The 21353-nt window shown below is 38.6% G+C and overlaps 1 protein-coding gene across 3 annotated transcripts in view; it reads right to left on the bottom strand.

Annotated features, from left to right (window-relative positions):
- Nucleotides 1-814: 814 nt before the first annotated feature.
- coro (protein coronin) overlaps nucleotides 815-21353 on the bottom strand; it is a 31960-nt gene continuing 11421 nt past the window's right edge. For all 3 annotated transcript variants that reach the window (XM_019040169.2, XM_019040185.2, XM_019040177.2), the window contains exons 3-9: nucleotides 13790-14042; nucleotides 12520-12698; nucleotides 11392-11613; nucleotides 9983-10189; nucleotides 8243-8527; nucleotides 7562-7775; nucleotides 815-6560 (exon numbers count right to left, since the gene is read on the bottom strand). In XM_019040169.2, coding sequence (XP_018895714.1) covers nucleotides 7593-7775; nucleotides 8243-8527; nucleotides 9983-10189; nucleotides 11392-11613; nucleotides 12520-12698; nucleotides 13790-14042 — 1329 coding nt within the window. In that variant the 3' untranslated portion in view covers nucleotides 815-6560; nucleotides 7562-7592. The remainder of the gene's footprint in view (nucleotides 6561-7561; nucleotides 7776-8242; nucleotides 8528-9982; nucleotides 10190-11391; nucleotides 11614-12519; nucleotides 12699-13789; nucleotides 14043-21353) is intronic.

Here is a 21353-nt window from a genome sequence, read left to right as displayed (position 1 = left end):
TTACATTGTTTCCTCGAATATTACAATTTTTTTTGTCGCAAATGATTCCTAAAATTGTGGCCACGGGCAACTATCATCTTCATGGCCCATAACTCCAAGCTTACCCCAATTTTTGACCCATTGAATGCGATTTATCGCTTGCCAGTTTGACCACAACCAGATCACTGTACAACTTTCCTTAATGCAGATTAGAATCCAGGAAAATCAGAAATGTTTTCTGTTGAGCCTTAAATCAACAACATAACATTCACCTTCAAATTCACTTCACGAAGCGCATTGTTGCTCTTGATGCTCAGAATTATTAACTTACAAAAAAGTTTTACAGCATCAGCTGCTGGCCGATTATTGAAAGTTTAAAGCAGCCCGATAAGATATCGAAATGCGATACATTGCATATAGTTAAGATGGAGCTATGCCTTGTCTTGTTGTGCTGACATAGTTTCAATAATCAGCTCGCTGGACTTATTTACAATGTTGCCCAGCCACAACATTATCTGTTGGCAACTCAATATTCCTTTTTTCAATCAAACCTCAAGAACTGATGTACAACTTGTAAATATATTTTGAGAAGCAAGATCCATTCTAAGTTCTCTAGCAGCTAATACATTCCGAGTATTGAAAGAAAACTGGATTCTGGAAAATTTCATTACATACTTTCTAAATTGTATCAAGAGGTCATAAGGACCTAGCCTTTTCTAAAGGTATTACAGAATGAGATGTATTTCTGATGAATTAATCTGAAATATATTGCAGATGAAAGGGGTAGAAGTTGCCACCTTCCTGGACATTTAAAACCAAAAAATACCACTCCACATACTGTAAAATATTTTATTTCGAAAATAAAGTGAGTTAGACACAGCATAGCATAACTCAGTAACATTATTACAAGTTCAATGATTCCATTAATTCCAAAAAAGAAAAAAATTAGCTTGAAAACAAAATATGTACATGATTTAAAAAAACTGTCAAAGAAAACACCCATAGCAGACATTTTCTATAAATAAATCACTGTTACCATTCAAGGTATAGATGAAGGTAGACGCAAATATACCCCTAAAAAGAAGGGCCTGTTTCTCTCATTAAACCAGCTGACCCTGCAGATGCTAGAGATTACCTGCATGATAGATAACTGAGGACAAACACCTGTTTGCGAGAGATTTTGGGATTTATTAATCTTCAAAACTCTGGGTAGATTTTTTGAGTTAACTAGACCTTCAAATAGCAAGATGACCATTGGTTTGCTTTCAAGAGAGGGCACTCAGCTTGGGTATTTATTTCAGCTGATACGTACCTTTCATCCTCTTTGCCTGAGTTATGTTGCTAAGGAAGAGGGATAAAATTTCTGGCTCTCAAGATTCATCCATAGCACTTCATTCAATCTTTGGTGAAATGAAAATAGTTGAGGAATACTTTACACTGCTCACAATTTTTGTTCAGGTGAATGACAGCTATCATCCACTAAGACAAGATATTCATACATAAGGGAAAAGGGGGGCTTGAACAATGATGTATATAAATGGTGTCAAAAGAGTAAGAAATGGGCGAAATTTCTGAAAATAATTACAATTCTCTCTTAATAAAACTGAGCTCAGAGTATTCTCTGTACATGATACTATTAACACCAAAAAGCAAAAGTGTCTAACTTGTCTGAAGTCAGTGAATGTTCACGCCATTGTAACTGGCATAAGCTTCAATACTCTTCTTAACTGTCTTTCCAAGATTAGGAACAGCTTTGTTAGTTTTGTAAGAGTATGTAGACGACAGCAACAAAAAACTATGCTATCTGAATCTGAGTTCATCATGGATGAATCTTAATTTATTGAAAAAAAAAAAAGGGGGGGGGGGGGGGGTTAGTGGATCAACAAGGTACAGCTCTGTGTTATTTTTTGCAAGGAACTTGAGGAAATAAATTGGTAAACCCTCAGCCATTGATGAAAATTTAAATTAGCAACATCAGTCTTTCATTGATGACAAAGCAGGAAACAGTTTAAAAACACCTCCCTCCCTCCTTATAATTGAGGATTTACTTTCTGAACTAATTCCTGGAAAACAAGTGAAGAGTCGGATTAAAGCAATACCCTGAATCCTTGACTCTGATACTTAAAAACGTGCAAAGGTGTAACAACCAAATAGTGAGAGAACCTTATATATTGAACAAATTTGTACTTTCTGATAATAAAGCACCTTGAGAGAACCATGACTACACAGGAAAAACATGATTAAATGATCAAAACAGTTAGAAGATGCAACAGAAGGCAATTGAAAGGCACAATGGAAGTTGTCTGAAAGTGACGACAGTTTATCAAGAAATTAGTTTTACACACAATGATCATAATTCAGACTTAAAACGTACCCAACATCCAAGACTGCAAAATAATTAGCGCAAAATTGACATGAATCCAAGAATATTTACTGTGCCGGAGACAATTTTGAGATTTCATACTTAATCGATGCGATAAATCGTACGCCAGAAACTGGAACAAATCACCTTAATACTGGATTGGAACAGCTAGGTAAAACTCAAATAATGCCTGATATCTAAAACTGTTTTCAAAGAAAATACCAGCATTATGGCTTCACTGTGCATTTTTCTTTCAACAGACTGAGAGTCAGACACTCGCTTGGGAAACTTATTTTACTTTTAGAAAGAGGTACTCATGCCGATTTGGTATACCTGTCAATGGTGAGAAAGAAAATTACTCTTGATACATTAAATGTGGATTGCTGTCCTCCAAAAGAGCAATACTGTTCTTAGAAGTTGACTATGAATTAAAAAAAGACCTAGAGTTTCCTTCATTTAACATACTTAATACAAGATCATTGTTGCCGAAGATTTAATAAACCCAACAGAACTGGAATAAAAATACTTTAAAAGGCACTTATGGCTACATTATTAAAGCGCAATATCATACTTGGCATTTAAAAATATTCCGTAACCTTCTTGAAATATAAAGTCACTACACATACAGATTGACAAGGCTGAAATGACGGTTTATCATACAAAATTGTTCATTTTTCCAAGTCTTTCAATTTTTTTGTTGATAAATTTCAGTTTGATTTTCACGATCAAAATGGGTCATTGATGCGACTGTTGAGTGTTGCTATTCAAAATTACGAGGTACCACTACTTTTTGATTGACATAAATTGCAAACTGAGTGTTGAATTAATGTTTCTTGATACTCTGCTCAAGAATTATGTTGATGAAAACGTAGAGGCAACACTTAATTGAACGTATTTCTGCCAAACGGAACTATGTGCATTAAGACATGAGCCCTGAGACCCATAAGGACATATGCTTGACAGGGCTCACGTCATAATGTGTATAGTTTTGTTTGACAGAACTACGTCCCATTTTGATAGGAAACTCTCAACAGTTGCATTAATGACCCATGTTGATCGTGAAAACCATGCTTAGGACCATATTAAGATTTGATAAGTAGTGCGTTGGGCTCCCACGGTTCCAGTCTTGCCTCGGTATCATGATTACATTCTCTTTCACATCATCATCACAAGGTTAGTACATGAACGACTCAGATAAATAAGTCTCTTGACTCCACTTTGCGTAGCAAAAATATACATATGTAGTTACATTGACCATGAAATTAAAAGACAGAGGTATGATATCCCTCACAAATCATTCCTTCAGAACTTAACGATTTTAACTGATTTTTCTGATAAGATGAATAAACACGGTGATAATGATTCTTCATGAATCAGAGAAGAAACATGGATTAAGAATTCCAAAAAACGACTTGGAACGATTTTTTAAGTCGGGATTCCAAAGATTTGATGATTCTCTGCCTCCAAATTTTTAGTACCTTGTAGAATTTGAGAAATTTAAGAGAGGGGAGGAAATCAAAACTATCCTTCAGATGTAGTTTTAAAAATTAGGTATCCTCTTAAATTCAAAGTTAACTTTAAAAAAGTAAAATTATAATTTACATGTTCTTTTGGCCACTTTATTGTCATAAATTTGACAGGAAGACACTTGACGAAAAAATCGAGTAAATCTATACTATACCCATATAGGTGTTTAAAAATTAACATATGAAAGATAAAAGTTTTAAAAATTCACTTCTTTAATACACTTCCAAGATTTGATAAAAATCATTAAAATAAGATTGTAAATGGACAGGGGCGAGTTCTGTGGGACAATTTCCTGTCGTGACAGCCGATTGCTGCGCAACCTTGCATGAGATCCTCATGATCTCAAGAGGATCCTTCTCCCTGAACGTCGACTCATTGAATGCTTTTCCTTAAGTTAAGCCAATGGTTGAAAAATAAACCATACAGCGGCTGAATTATAGAAAAATAATAACATAATTGATGTTTTCCGACCCCTTTCACAACTGGTTCAGCTGTGCATGCTCCCTAATGTGGCCAAGATCGATTTATGGCAGATATTCAAGGTATCACGGATTTCCTATGACGTCCGAAATCAGTTAGTTGCAAGGATCCTCCGCCAGGTGGTAGCATTAGTAACTGCTCACAGATTTTTACAGATTTGGCTGTTACAGGAGTTTAGAGCCCTGTAGGGCTTGTCTCTGAAATGGACTGCTGAAAAATTGGACATGCTATCTGAAGAACTGTTTAACTTTAAAATTTCTCATCAAGATTCAAAACTGGAGCAAACTTCTAAAAATACTGTAAAGCCAACACCAAATAGGTTAGCAGATTCGTGGCTCCTCTGATGTACAGGCGTACCTCCAATTCTGCATGAGCCCCAGAAAGGATGAATTCAAACGTGAAACAGGGCTTAAGAGGAAATTCAGATATGCCGGAGAGGCAACGAACTTTGAGGGTGAAACAGGACATTCACCATCTTGACCCTCTTATTGACGCACAATGCTAAAATGAAAACGGCAGGCCTTCTGTCGCATTCTGAGGTGGGGCTTATTTAGTTTGGAATTCAATAAAAGCTTCCTAAGTTTCATCGCACACAGAAAAAATTTTACCTAAAATACACAACATTGTTTGAGAGTAAAACAAGAAGTGGAGGGAAATAGTATTGAAATTTGGCAATTTGATGATAAAGATCTGAAAATGTTCTCTTCCAATATTATAAATACCAAGTCAACAGTAAAATACTCCGGGAAGAAAGGGGGGGGGGGCATATAAAAATAACAGTTTGATCTAAAATGAGCAGAATCAAGCAGAAATGCAGTGTTGAAAAGTTGCTTTTAATTTTAGGCATTTCCAGTTAGGAATAATTTCCTTTACTGATTTCTTAATTAATGGGCTAATGCGCTTATCTTTGCAATGCATTTTTATATTTACGATGCTTTTATCTTCACACACGATATTGAGACAAACGTGGAGTAAAATTTTAAGCATACTTTTCCAGCAATAACACAGGGATCAAGCATTGCTACCAAACTGCGGGAGATTTTTTAAAACAAATGCATAAAGGACAAGAATTTACTGGAAGTAATACATGAGTATTTCCAAATGCAAATTTATCATTTCATAGAATACTGCTGAAGAGTTTAGAAATGAACTATCCACTTGATAGGCACACATAATTGATTGACATATTATTTATTTTTATAATGCGTGACCCAAGTAAAAGGAGAATTTAATTGTTGGTTTAAGTGGCGCAAAGAAACTTTATTATTCACAACGTTGCCAACTTGCGAGTGAATTTTGGTTGCATATCTTTGTTTTTTGCCACCCTGTTGTTTATATGATAAAATTCTCTAAGAAAAAGGAAAGGGGAAAAAAAATTCTCCTCAGTCTTTCTCGGACCTCTAATCCAACGTTGATATAAATGCTCTGGTTTTGACTTTTGCAGAACTTTTAAGTACGGATTGCTGATGCTGGGGTTTCATTGTATGTTCTTATACGTTCTTGAATTTTGAAAGACCTAGGAGAGTTAGTGACTGACTTAATACAGCCATAAATATTTCTTTACAAATATATCTTTTGAGTACACCTGATAAGTGAGTTTAACTTTTGGCACTGTAAAGGAAAAATAATGTTGAAAACCTTCGCTTTGAGGAGGCTGACTTACTTGGCTTTAAAACATATTTCAGCAAGTAGATTTTTTTCAGAATTGCAAAGTACTATTATGTTAATATTTAAAAATATTTGAAAGCTTAAAAAACCCTTGGTACACGCAGAGAACTGATACAGCATATTTCTGACGATTTAAGAGGGGAATAGGGAAAATTAAAAGATTACATCAGTCACTGAGAGGAAAAACAAGAGGGTTGAACAAGCCTGCCAATCTGAGCAGAGAAGTCCACGACAGACAAAGAATTTAGTTGCTATCAGGACGAGTTGGCAAAACTGAAGGGGGAGTTGGCTAATTTACACACAACAAGTAGACAAATTAATAAACATAACAAAATAAATAACAGAGATAAAAAAAGAGCTAAATAAATAAATTAAACAGTGAGTAGAAAAGCGAACCTTTGGATAAAGTAGTTAAAAAATGACTCGAGATTATTAACAGCATTCCACAACACAGAGAAGTGGGTAATCGGTGGTAACATGGATTCCAATGGATAGTGATGAAAATAGATTGGCTTTGATGAGCGATGAAATGATGTGTGAAAATCTGTACAAAAAAAAAAAAAAAAAAAGGATAGAATAAGAAAGAGTTTTACATAAATGAATTAAAAAATCCTAAACCAACAAAAAGTGAAAAACTGTACAAATAAAGAAAAAAATTGATTTGCTTCAATGAATATTATCGAAATGAACAGTCAAGAAAGAAATAAGGATGTAACTAGTTCCCTCCGCTCAAGGACTATTTATCCTCTTCTGACTTTTTATTCAATTTGTTCATTTGCTGATTCAGCTTGAAAAGGCAGAGCCCTCATGAAAGATACCTAAATTGAAGGTAGTGGCTATTTTGAATAAGGTTGAGAAAAAGAAACAAAAACGACTGCATTGTTAAAGTGGAAATTTTCTCAGCTTTCAAAACATGAAATTTAGCCATTCAGACACAAGGAAAGACTATTTTTCCACAATCAAAACTTTTCTGCAACTTCATTACGGAAAATTAATTAATTCTCACGTTTGAGTAGGTTGACAGTTGGACATATTAATGCTAAATGGAACTATGGAGCTCGTGCAAGCTGCATAAAAAACAATGTAAAAGTGGATACAGTTCCTTTTGAGAAAATGGAAAAGCGGTCTTTAACATTAAATCAAAAAGAACTGAGCACTAACTCGTGAGCTGTGGGCATATGACAAGAGCCTTGTGGACAGGACTCATGAGTTAAAGACTGACGACCTAGGCGTCGTTGCTCCCGTCGCCTGGCATCGAGCCTGGTTGTCACTGCTGACGTCACTGGCGGTTTTAAATTCCCATTCATTCTTATGGCCCCAGCACTAACAAGCACACCCCATCTTTCCACTTGCACATAGTTCCATTTAGCATAAATACGTCCAGTTTATCTACTGATAGTGAATTTATCTTCATGGCTGTAGATAGGAAAAGGCGCAAGCACTCATAATGGCTTGCTTCAGCACAGACAATTGAATTTTTTTTTTTTTTTTTCAACTTAAAAAATAAGGAGTAAAGGTTTCAAAAAGGAAAAATAAGCCACTTACTTGCTTAAGAGAAAGACTCTGCTACTCAAAGTTAAACCTCGTCAGGTGCTAAATCTACAGTATCATTATCTAAACTGTTATTGACTGTTTCTTTATCATTTTCGGCATCTGAGCCAACAGCTTTGGCCTCTAGAGCTTTAATTCTATTTTCATGCTTCACAATCATAGCTTTCAATTTTCGAATCTCTTCCTTAAATTCCTTGATTATGTCATCCTAGAAGAAAATAAAAATTTAAGTGAATAACAAGTTTGTAATATACACACTCCAAGATTTTCTCTTCCATGACTGAGTGAAAAAGAAACGTGAAACGAATCATAATCATTCTAATAAATATAGATATTCATGAGAAAAATTTAAAAAACTAACTCAAAAAGCAGTTCTTCTGACACAGGTTTAACGGTTGTAGTTAGATCAAGCATCTGAAATCGAAAAGAAGGAAACTGTCAAAATGGAAATGTTTTCTGACTCCTTGAACACTGCGTCAAATGCTAAGATTCACCTTCAATATGCCCTCTTTTGGATAATTGCTTTCTATTTTTGCCTTCAGCTCCCCACCTGTTTTAAACGAAAACCTGGCTTGGTCAGAAATTCTTTCCGTTCCCTTGAAATTTCTTTATTGGCGGATAAAAAATGAATGGCGAGCTTTTTGAAAATAATTGAGTGGAACGTAAATAACTTACAGGTACAGAGGAGGAAGAAAGACCATCAACATGGGACCCTGAGTTAGTTTGTTCGCTTCTTGTGGCTGGTGTTGAAGCTGCGGAGCGTTTTGAAGAAGATTTATCCAAAACATTACTGTGCTTGGCCACTTTGAGGTTGGAGCGCGCGGCTGAGGGGGGCACAAACCCACTCTTCAACGATATTAACATCGGCTCCGCATCTTCACCTGAGAACCAATCGTCAGCCGATATTGCTGACTGACACCCGAGTGTATCTGGATACAGGTCTTCTTGGAACAGCTCCGACTGAAACATACGGTAAATATTAGCTAAAATGAGCCACCTGAGAAGGAAATCCTAGTTATGAAGACAAGGTAGAGTAACGGAACCATAAACCTCCATTTGGAGCCTCACAGATTAACTCTTCAGTTTTTGTCAGAATTTTTATCATTATAGCACGAAACTTCCGTCTCCTCAATCGAGATCATTCTCTAACTTGTAGTATAGACCTAATCTTGGATAAGCGGTTTTTTACTCACCGAGCCTGGCAATACAAGCAACCACAAAGGCAAAAAAATACACTTGAATGGTCTTTAAATCAATGTTCATGGCACTAGAGATTAACTGTAAATTTAAAAAAAAAAAGAAAAAAGAAGAGAGAAATATTTTGAAGGTAAATAAAAGTTAAACTTTTGAGGATGAGTGGGCCTGTTACAAACTTTTGCTAGAGCAAAAATAAAAGTTTTTGCCTGAGAGAAAATGTCCTAAAAATAACAATGAGCGCATCGGCAAAGTCTAAGATGCACTCCTAACTTCCCAATCTACGTTAGAAATTCGCGTTTTCTTAGCTTCCCCTTTCAAAAACGATTCTACAGCACGAGTGAACAATTCATTAGAGGAGTCGTTCCGTCTAAGTCCTGCTTGACAATAGGATGCACTCAACATTCAACATGGCCGACACTAATCCGCCAAAACACTTGTGAAGGGACGAAATTCTAACCACCTGATAACAATCAGAGTGTTTACATTCACATTTTTCTCGCGTTGAGACTGTTGAGAGATGTCCGCCTTGAATGACCTTGTGCTCCCCTCGACTTATACTTGGCAGCATCAGCCATGATGGATATTGCAAAACATCCTAATGAGGAGGGGTTGAATGGCATGACTACTCCAACAAAATGTTCACCTGTACCGCAGTATCGTTTTTGAAGCGGGAAGCTCAAAAAACCGCAAATTTCTTGCACAGATTGTGAAGTACGGGGTGCATTTTAGAATTTGCTGATGAGCTCATTGTGATTTTTGAGACATTTTCCATGAGAAACATTTCTCATTTTTGCTCCAGCAAAAGTCTGCAACAGGCCCATTCAAACGCAGATTCTTGTGAATGAGGCTCCTGATTCTTGCCTTGGTGCAAGAGCACTCCGATGAAAGATGTACTTGCTCTTGTCACATTTTAGCCGCCAAGAGCAAAGAGCCTTTCATTTTTTGAAGCAACTCCACTTGAATCTCACCAGCAACAAACTCATTTTTCTTCCACTTTTTAAAAGACGTTGTTCAGTCCATTGACGAAAATTAAAAAACTTGTCACAAAAATCTTTCTGACAAATCTCTATACAAGGTGGGTTACACTCCTAAAACGAATTCTTATATTTGGAAAATTCATTCAAAGGAAGGCATACTTTCACAATTATAGAATAGATGTCCATGCTTTTAACAAACATTAGGCAAAAATCTGAAAGCACCATGGTGAGAAATACTCACTTTTCTTGGAACTGTCATACTGATGACCTGACAGAAGCCTGAGTTGTTGAGCCGGTAGAAGCGAGAGATTTCGCACGCGTTGACATCACAGCCGCGCTTTGGCATCATACCAATACCTCGTTGAGGGTCTGGTGTTTGAAACGTGTTGATGTAATGCACAAATGGAGGCTCCTCAGTAATTTCAAAATATCGTAAAACACTATCACCCTGGAACATTGCCGCACAAAAATAAGAAATTTGGCGAGGAATTTAGGTTGAGTTAACTTCTTCACTGTTGGACTGGTCTATGTGACAACCAGCCATGTGTTTATAGGGTGTCTAACGACTACACTGGTGCAATCTATGTCTTAAATCAGCTGTGTTACATGAAGCACACAATCTTATGCTCTTTTTAACCATAGATTATTGATAATATTTCCCACACTATCCCTGATTATCTTTAACAAAAACTTGGGAAGCATAAATCTTGGGAACAAAATTCTTTTAGAGTCTTATCGGGTTTTCTCATAAAGGTTTATTGATTTTTATCTACAAAATGAGAAATTCTGAGGAATTTTTTACTTTTCCAAGTCTTCATAAAGGACCCCGCGAACACCCTTTCATGAGGATGCAAGCCATGATTGATTTCCCTTTTCTTAATTGCATTGAACTCGCCTATGGATGCTGATCAAAGATCATCATTGCGCTAACTTTCAATGGGCTACTGTTTTCACACGATCCGCGATTGAAGTTTTAATATTTCCTTGAATAAAAGTAGGCAGCGCAGCAATAAAAAGTCAAAAAGACTCCTCTTTCTCTCAACACTTAAGAGCGGTCTAGGATAAAAACATGGAAAAGCCCAGCCAGTGAGAGGTAAAGAAGAGAGTGGGAGAGAAGAGGAAACTGATTTAGATGGTCAAACGAAGGGGTGTGCAGAATCCGAGATAAGACTGTCGCTCAGCAGTAAATATAAAATGCTGGCTTTTCCCTCATTTTCTTATTGAGACACAACGAACTGTACTCCAATGCTGAAATAAGGGATCTTTTTGACTCTTTATCGCTGAGCTCCCTCCTTTAATTCGAGAAGTTATTCAAACTTCAACCGCAGATTGTGAGAAGGTACCTTGTAGAAAGTTGGCGCAATGATTACATTTGATCAGTATCCATTAAAGAGTTTTAGGCAATAAAAAAATGGGAAACCAATCATGTCACACATCTCTATGACAGGTTTCAAGGGTCCCTTGAGGTTTCCTTGTTTCTGAGTTTGCCAGGGCTTTGGCAATGCTGAATTTGATTTTATTTCGAAAAACGTGAATATTTTTCCGTATAATTCAGCAAATTCACTATCAAAGACAGTTAATTTTATTATGATTTCTACTTTAAGGTATTGGCATTAAAATGAACTGATAAGTAAAATAATAACAACACACCTTTCCGCAGAGGTAGACTAGATTGGTATCAGGATCATACAAAGGGAACATTACTCCATTAGATGTGTCTAATTCAACCATGACTATTGGTTCTTCAAGATATTTTGGAGCTCGCAAAGAGTATTGCCGCTCGGACATTTTACTAAACCCTGTAGTAAAAACAAGGCCTGACTTCAGGAAAATAGCTCGCGTAGCTTTGCTTCCCTCGTGACAGACAGCTTCCTGAAGAATAAAACAGAAAACCAATGTGAACATAAGTTACAACAATAATAAAGAGTTTGTGATTGATTGTGAGCATAAAAACGAACGCAATATTCAGACTTGTATCCTAGCAGTTCTCATGTATTTCAAAAATTTAAACAGCACTTTGAAAATGTATGTCAAATATTCAGGACTTTTGATACATGATCTATTAAAAACATAAATCATAACCCCCACCCCTTCCCCCAGAAAAGTTTACGATAAGATGAAATACTTCATTTAATGCAAATGAGAGATTATCAGACATCTTCCAGAAACCTGAACATGAGTACTTATTCAATGTTGAAACTAAGAGAATAAAAGAAAGTAAAGCTTCACAACAAAATTATAAAATTAAGTAAAAAATGTTACTACTTAATGAAAAATGAGAAAAATAACTAAGTATACAATAACATTTCTCTTCAGAAATGATTTAGTGTTCATATTTTTAAAATTTAAGAAAAAAACGAAGAGTAATGATTAGCTTTCTTGCTTTCTTTGTATGACCTTAAGAAGTTGGGTTCAATAAGCACTTTACCACTAGCTTCAACCACGGATGTGAAAGATTTTGGTCTTTCCATTAAAAAAAGAAGAAAAAAAAAAGAACCACCCTGTATCCTCAGAATCTCAACAGGATGGCCTTGTTGTGAATCTGTGCGTTAAATCCATGCGGTTTTGCAGAAAACAATTTTTACTGCAATTTCGCAGGTGATCCCACTTTAACAACTTGTTTTTGGAGCCTTTCCATTTTTGTACATGACTGGTCGCATGGCCAAGAAGTTTTTGCACCCCTGGCTTCGACTGCAAAATTCAACCATGTATCCTTATCACAAAACGCAGTCAAACTCCTTACTTAATTTCAATTAAAATGTTTAGTAAATGATCTACCTCTATGACTTCCCCTGTCCTGGGATTGATGATTCTCATCTTCTTGTCTTTACAGGTTGTTAGCAGTTCAGAGCCGTCCCAGTTCCAACTAGCACTGTAGACGATATCTGGATGACAATCTATGTTTATCAGGACTTCTCCTACTCCAACATTCCACAGAACTACCTGGTTGTCAGATCCTAACATGTAAAAGAGAAAATCAAAGAGAATGTTAATTGACACATTAATATGAAAATATGAATAAAAACAAGGTTAATGAACACCGTGTTTCACTGTTCACAAACCATGTCAAGTCCGAGCTTAAGCAAAAGAAAACATGAATGCATTCTGAAATTCATTTATGTTCTCTTCCAGTTACCTAGAGGATAATGCATAGGCTTATTCGGTTTGTATTGGCATTGTTTCCTTTAAGATGAAGATTCATAACTGCATGAAATCTGACTGACTCAAGGTGTCAAGGAAAAAGCATGCATTTTCATCACTGTCCAAAACAAAGTTCGCAATGGATCACTAGACAAGGTTCAAATTTAAGCATTATGGTTTATAAATATATATTTTCCCATCAAAATTTCACTAAGAACACAATTTTTACATACAACAAAAATTATAGAAAGTAAGTCGTTACAAGGATATTTACGTTTTTTGATGCATAAATTCAAACCACTTGTATTTGAAAAAACAAAGGTCTGCATAAGTCAAATCGTGCGCTAAACGGTACTGTAATAGTCTTTGCGGTATGAATATACGGCAATCTCAATTAGCTGTTGTATGATGTTAATACTTTAAACAACACAAGGCGGGGTAGAGACACTGCTGAATTAAAAAACCTGCCAAAACTGTTTCAAAGCAAGTTTTAATTCAAGTGTACTATTGTTTTCCCTGTGAGTGGGGAACTTGAAATTGCCCTAACCAATATAAACTAAAAACATTAATATCTTAGGCGCTGATTTCAGTAATTTTCGTTGAGTGAGGCATGTTCTACGGGAAATGTTGGTTCGGAAACATGTATTAGAATGCTGAAATTTGTGCCTTGTCTAGTGGTCTACTATTGTAGCTGAGTGTCTTGCTCTTGACATTAGACTAGACTACCGAGTTATTTAGGCTCATAGAGCCCTTACTTCAGCCCCACTTTGGAATGAATTGTTTTTTAAAAAAATCCATCATTGAGATTCTTCACTAATTAGGTACTTGATTTGATTATTTTGTTAATGCTTCCCACAGAAAAAATACAAGTTTTCCGAAAAATAGGAAAAATTCCACAAATTCATACCAGCTGTTAAGAGTACATTTTCTGCAGTCGGGTGCCAGAGTACAAGGCCGACTCTTCTTTGGTGATAGAGGAGATCTACAACGGGTTCAGTGAGGGTTCTTGAAATACCTCCATCAGGTATCTGCCACACTTTGACAACACAGTCTTCTGAGCCACTGGCTATGACGTTATCATTATGCGGACACCATGCTATATCTAAGACAGGCCCTTTGTGGCCTCCAACCAATGGATGATCTGCAGCTATTCGACCAGCCTGCAAAATAATCGATAGGAATTCGTTGTTAGTAAAGAGCTTTGCAGCATTTGACCAGTGATAGGGCCAAATTATAGGGTAAGCACACAAGATAGAATTGTTCAAATTTACCGATGTTTCAAAACTTTTGGCTCCAGACTAAACTTCTAGTAATGCTTGGCAAAAACATCCAAGAAAAAGTTGAAGACAATTTGTGAATTATGGGCTGTATTAGAGGATATTTCAAAATTACCGTAAGTTTCTCAATTTTTCCAGTTTTTTGTCCCTTCTAACAAAAATTTGGAGCATACGTACTTACCTCCTTGGCAGTTGCTTGTTCGAGTTGTAAAAATATTTATTGCATCAAAGGAACAACTTATAATACACCTAGAAAAATTTCAGTTTGATACCAAAAGTTTCCTAGTTATAGTGTAGTTTTTTTAAAGGGTGACAATTATACAAGTTTCATTATGAGAAGGAGACCTTCAAAGTTATGATTAACATTTTACCCGACTTAATAGAGAATTTGCAGGTGTCTTAAATTTTGTAAATTTCATCTTTGAAAAGATACTGTTAGGAAACCTGAGTAAGAGGATATCCTTGGATTCTAAATTTGACAATTATTCGAGAAAATATGACAAAATACCCTAATCTGCTAAAATACATGTGTTTAGATGGAAAATGCCGCCAGATGACGTCATAAGGCGGCACATTTTTTCACTTTTACTTAAATCTATTTTTCTCCAATTTCCCATGTCAGAAAAAAAATTATGAGAAATAATGCGAACTCAGCTCATTGGGCACCCTCAGATGAAGCAATAAAATTTTTATGTGCAAATTCTCCATTAGTCACTTCTTAGGCGCGACGATAATTTTCCTAAGGGCAACCAGAGGCTGTCAAGAAAATTGTCTTATGATGATGAAAACGAAATCTTTGACTGGGAGTAAATAAATAAACAATAAATAGATAATAAATAAATTGGACAACTATGCCCTCGCCTCCTCGGTGAGTCTCAGCATCTGTGAGCCATTCCTCCACCGATCTCCCACGGCGAACAAGGGACACCGAGAAGTGGGGGGGTTGTCGAATCTGTGCCAAGAGAAGGCGAAGCTTGTTTCCCGTCAGAATTTTCCTTTTTCCACGCCTACCCCACGAATTCTTATTTGAACTGTTATGAAAGCCAATTATTGTTTCCGGCGCCCGATTACGCGCTTGTACCTCCAATTGATCGGTTGGGCGAGAGCGGGAGCAAATATATTTTCGCGGTCTGTTGCTTCTCGTGTCTTGGCGCCAAGTTCGAATGACGCGGGCGCGTTGCCCCAACTCACCGTTGCTCCAACATGATCGATTATACTATCGATATTGGAGATGTTTCGTGTGTGAGGGATTTGCAATTTGACTGTTGATTCTCATGTAAAAGTTCGCGAGAAACACGATGGTGCCACTGGTTTTCTCTGAAATCATCTCCCAAGCTCAAAAAAAGCTCTCAAGTTGAGGCCAAAATGGAGGGGATATCCCACGCTAACCTGAGAGTCCACGTCTACATCAAGACAAACTCTCCATGCAAAAATGGGGAGCAAATACATTGACAGGACTACCACTGTATTTCGGGACTCCAAAACTGAAAACACGGCAACCCTGCTAATGTATTTGCTCCCTATCTTTGCATGGAGAGTTTGTCTTGATGTAGAGGTGGACTTTTAGGGTAGGGTGGGGTATCCCCTCCATTTTGGCCTCACTTTGAGAGCTTTTTTTGAGCTTGGGAGTTGATTTCAGAGAAAACCAGTGGCCCCATCGTGTTTCTCGCAAAATTCTACACACTAGTAAAAAGTCAAATCGCAAATTCCTCACACATGCAACATTTTCCGTTTAAAAAATAAAGTATGACAGGAAGTCTGCAACGTCGCAAACCAAGTTATGTGATTGCCGACTTACACCGTCGATATACTCTAGGTACCGGCCACACTTGACGAAAAATTGCATTCATATCAAGAGTGATGGGATCGGGCCTGCGGGCACTCGGTTGACAGAAGCGTGGCGCCATCTGCGGTGGAAACCATGTTCGGTCGAGATCTCCGTTGAAGTCATCCGATAACTCAGCTGAATTTGGCTGCCCGAGGGGCGGGGGAGGAGGGGGAGGATTCGCGGTGGGAGCGAAAAAAAACGAGGACGGGATGAAATGAAGCGGACGAGAGAAAGGGAGAGCGAAAAGCAGAAACAGAAACAGGGAGGGAGCGGCGACGACCGACGACGCGACCGACGGGGAGATGGAGAAGAAGAGATTTATCTGTTGCAACAGGAAAGCCGGCGGAGTTGCGATGTTTCGGCGGGAATCCGCCGCTCCCGAGGATGATCCACTTCCGAGGGGAATTCGAATGAACGCGTTGATGATGCGGTGGTGCAGCGCGGTCGTGATGCACGGATATGACGGTTGCGAGCCATGTCGCCGCCGTGGAAACTGGGACTGGGCTCCCGAAAAATCCGACTGCAGTAGGAGTGACGGGACACGAGAAATGATCCACATTACAACGAAGAACGGCCATTATCCAACGGAGCAACAGTAGGGTCTGAATGGAGATGTTGCATGTGAGAGGAATTTGCGATTTGACCATTGATTCTTATGTAAAAGTTAGCGAGGAACACGATGGTGCCACTGGTTTTCTCTGAAATCAACTCCCAAGCTCAAAAAAAGCTCTCAAAGTGAGGCTAGAATGGAGGGGATATCCCACCCTACCCTGAGAGTCCACCTCTACATTAAAACAAACTCTCCATGCAAAAAGATAGGGAGCAAATACATTAGCAGGGTTGCCGTGTTTTCAGTTTTAGAGTCCCCAAATGAAGTGGCAGCCCTGTCAATGCATTTGCTCCATATCTTTGCATGGAGAGTTTGTTTTGATGTAGAGGTGGACTCTCATGGTAGGGCGGGATATCCCCTCCATTTTGGCCTCACTTTGAGAGCTTTTTTTGCGCTTGGGAGTTGATTTCAGAGAACACCAGTGGCTTCATCGTGTTTCTCGCGAACTTTTACATGAGAATCAACAGTCAAATTGCAAATCCCTCACACACGAAACATCTCCATTATTTTCAGTTCAGATTCCACTGAGAGAAAAAAGTATGGTTTGAGTGACAGTGATGCAAGTACAGTACACTAGAGTCCCTTTATACCCAGAGTTACGACAACTCACTTTTGGTTGGGCTGAAAGTGGCCTAAAAAAAAATCCAATTCTGATTGGTTCTCGCTCATGGAGGCCGAAACTAGTGCACCAAGATGGCGGTTATACCTCGTATGTGAACAAGAATAATGAAAATATTACCTAATTGTGGTTTATCAAGAGTAAATTGTTATTGCCATCGGTCCAAAATGAAAATAGATTAAGAAATTATTCACAAACCAATCTCATTTTCTTTTTAATTGATCAATTTGTTGATGTTGTTGTTTCTGTGTGACAGACATCGCAGGATTCCTGATCCTTATCCCCCAATATCGTTCGTTTGAGTGCACTAGTTTCGGCCTCCATGGCCAGCCAAGGTCGGCTGCCAGTCAGCTGATAATCGAGTTGTCGTTACTCTGGGTATAAAGGGACTCTACAGTACACCAACGGACTCAAAGGCCGCAAAGGGACTCTAGCAAAGACCCGAACTCGAAGCGGATTCACCATAAGTATAGTAAATGCTACAAGATATCTGGTAAACTTTACCCTACAGTATCAATACTTGTCAAAATTCAAGTAGAGTAATACCAGAAGCTATCATTATTATTATTCCCCTATACTATAATCCACGAGGAAAAAGGACCTTGTGGCTCTTCGTATTCAAACTGGCGGCTTCGAGGGAGCGCATCGATGCCTTATCAAGCCCTCTCATTGGCCAGCAATGCAGTTAGGAATAATCGATGAGCATGGGCGAACCTGGGGGGAAGGGGGCGGAGGGGGCCTTGAAAATTTGTGGGAGACCTCAATAAATAGGTACGTGACAAAGATTTCATCTTCGAAATTGTGATTCTATCAACTTTTCTGTTCAGGTAACTCAAAATTGCCCTCGAGACGACTCATTTTTGAAAAAATTTCTCTAGGCGGCCTACTGGGCCCTCCTAACCCCCCTTTTTTGAAACTAGAGGAGTCTTATGGACCGCCTTCTGTTGGGTGTCTTTCGGTGCCCCCCCCCCCCCCCCCCGATCTCCCTTGATATGGTACCTTTCTGCCCCCACAAATAGTTCCACTTATGCCGATGAGCCCCTCATGGATAAGGGTCCTATGCTCACGATCTTGGGTTCTCGTACTGGCCCGTGCGTTCGTCACATGCGATCATGAATCCATTCGTATGCAAAACGCGAGCTAAAACGATTACGAGAGAAGCAATTAAGTATCGCTGCCTTCCTCGGTCGAATCGAGTAATTACGACCGTGCCGTAAGTACATTTGGAGACAAAACAATTATTCAACCTGCGTCAGGTTACTCAGGAACGAATATGAGTGAGGAGTTCCGATCCGACGAGCATCGCGGAATTAGAGGAACCAGAATTTGCACGAAGAGGGTACGGATGTTGCGCACGTGCCTATTTTGCCTTCAATTTGCGAGGTAGGCCAAAACACTTTCTCCAGGCGCAGGCAGCAATATCTAACAATATCTTGTCGAAGATTTGTGTCTTGTGATGTCTACAAACCTTAACTCATGGTAAAGAATGTTGAGGTACATCCGAAGTTTTATGCTAATCGCGATTGTCTCTTCAAAAATCCACGATTACTGATAAATGTTGTGTGGTATGAGAATACTAATTTCCTAAAATAATGATATTTCACTCTCAAATGAGATCATGAGTGACAAATCCTTTTTCAGTAAAAAGGGAAACAACTACTTAATTAATTTTCAGAATGGAGATGTTGCGTGTGTGAGGGATTTGCGATTTAACTGACTGTTCCTTTTGTAAAAGTTCGCGAGGAACACGATGGTGAAACTGGTTTTCTCGGAAATCAACTCCCGAGCTCAAAAAAAGCTCTCAAAGTGAGGCCAAAATGGAGGGGATATCCCGCCCTACCCTGAGAGTCCACCTCTACATCAAAACAAACTCTCCATGCAAAGATAGGGAGCAAATACATTGACAGGGCTGCCACTTCATTTGGGACTCCAAAACTGAAAACACGGCAATCCTGCTAATGTATTTGCTCCCTATCTTTGCATGGAGAGTTTGTTTTGATGTAGAGGTGGACTCTCAGGGTACTTAGGGCGGGATATCCCCTCCATTTTGGCCTCACTTTGAGAGCTTTTTTTGCGCTTGGGAGTTAATTTCAGAGAAAACCAGTGGCACCATCGTGTTTCTCGCAAACTTTTGCATGAGAAACAGCAGTCAAATCGCAAATCCCTCACACATGAAACATCTCCATTCCCTGAGTTTTTCCTATTTCTGGGTTTCTTCAGAGCACTTCCAGAGGCGCGGCGTGGCTGAAGTAAAGAAATGAATGGCAACCTTGCATTTTCCGTGTTCCGAAGTGCAACCTCACAAAAATTAGGGAGGGAGGGGGAAACTTGGGGGGCAATACGAGCTGCGCCAGGAGAGAGGGGAGGGGAGCCAAAAAGTGAATGAAAGACTAGAGCCGAGGGGGCCCGGGAAAGCGGTGGGTTGCGGTGGAGTCACTAAATTCATCTCGAGTGGGCAGCGACCTCAAGCGCGGACGCGAGCCGAAGCGAAGCGCGTCGGAATGAGAATCGGATTGAGATGAGTGTGAAAATATTTTCGGGGGATAATTTCGTAAACAATATATTTAAATTCGTCGGGAGGGCGGGGGCGGGGAGGGTAGGGGCAGGCCGGCGCTCGCGAGTCCGCCGCGAAATAAGGACCAGGGTTGCCCGCTCGAATCCACTAAACCAAGCCCTCTTTTCCTCCTGATTCCTTCCTATAGACAGTATTCGATAGTGGTTCGATGTATCGTTTGGTTCAAAACAATAGAACATAACCTCAAACCAGTCTATTAGGATTCAAGTTGGAAAAGCTGAAAATGAGAAAATTTGTAACAATTTTACTTTGCATTGGCATTTGGTACTCAAAAAAATAAAACATCTGTTACAAAAGACCCGTTCCCTCCGATTTCTAAATTGACTTTTGAGGCTATGTTTATGTTTTGAACCAATCGATATCGATACAATCTCACCTGTTTGATATATCGAATGTATTCGAATACGTAAGATCGTATACGATCTTCGAACAGGTCATTAGCATCTATATGAACAGAAATACTTAGAGTGGAATTTTCAACAAAAAAAAAAACGAAACGAAAAAGAGTTGGGAACATTTTTGGATTCAACTAGTCGTTGATTTACTTTCGAAAAATTCGAAGTTGAGAAAAATTACTTTGAACGTGGAACTCTTTGAACTCTTTTCCTCCTGATTCCTTCCGAGAATTTCCAACGATGACAATTTATCAGTCAAGATTCCCACTGGCCATTAGCATCTCGATTAACAGAAATACACAGAGTTGAATTTTCAAAAGAAAGAAAAAGAGAAGGGAGCTCTTTTGGATTCAACTAGTCCGGCTGAAGTGAAGAAATAAAGATATTCAGAATTCTTACCCCTCCATGACTGGAATATTTTCTCGGATGAACGTTAATTTTCATAATTTTAGGATTTTTTTTAAAACTTTGAGCCCTTTGAGTTGATTTACTTTCGAAGAATTCAAAACTGGAAAAAAATACTTTGAACGTGAAAATGGTAATTGGGGGGTTTGGCGGACACGGACAAGGCGCATTAGTGCAGTTTTTGAAAAAATAGAGAGACAAATTATCTAAGTCAAACTAGTCTTCATACGTATTCTGAGAAAAATTCGCTCCCGCATTCCAATTTTTAAGCACCAAAAAGTCGGTTTGAACTTTCTTCCCGCCATAAGGATCTACGCAATTTCGAAACTTCAAAAACAACTTTCTCGCGACCATAAAAACTGCACTTATGCGCCTTGTCCTCCACAACTCTGTCCTTAACATTGAGTCTCATGGAGGAATGAAACTTCAACCCTCTTTTACGGCTCAAACTTGATGCGTTTGTGTTAAACTCGTTCCAGTTGCAGCATACTGTCTAGATTCCGACGTATTTCTGCCGAACGGCACTATGTGCATTAAGACACTAGCCCTGAGACCCATAAGAATATACGCATAACGGGGCTGGGCTCACGTCATGATGCACATAGTTCCGTTTGGCAGAAATACGTCCATTTTTCTCCCATTCCCAGCTGTTTCTTGATTGCCAAGAAAAAAAAAACTCTATGGTGAAAACCCGGGGTGTCCTCTGATTTCATCCAGAAATTATAGGAAAAACTAAATTTTCCTCTCGGTTTAGCTTCGAGT

Source organism: Bemisia tabaci, chromosome 2, assembly GCF_918797505.1.
Source record: "Bemisia tabaci chromosome 2, PGI_BMITA_v3".
In the NCBI taxonomy this organism is placed as follows: domain Eukaryota; kingdom Metazoa; phylum Arthropoda; class Insecta; order Hemiptera; family Aleyrodidae; genus Bemisia; species Bemisia tabaci.
This window is presented reverse-complemented; position numbering and strand designations above follow the sequence as displayed.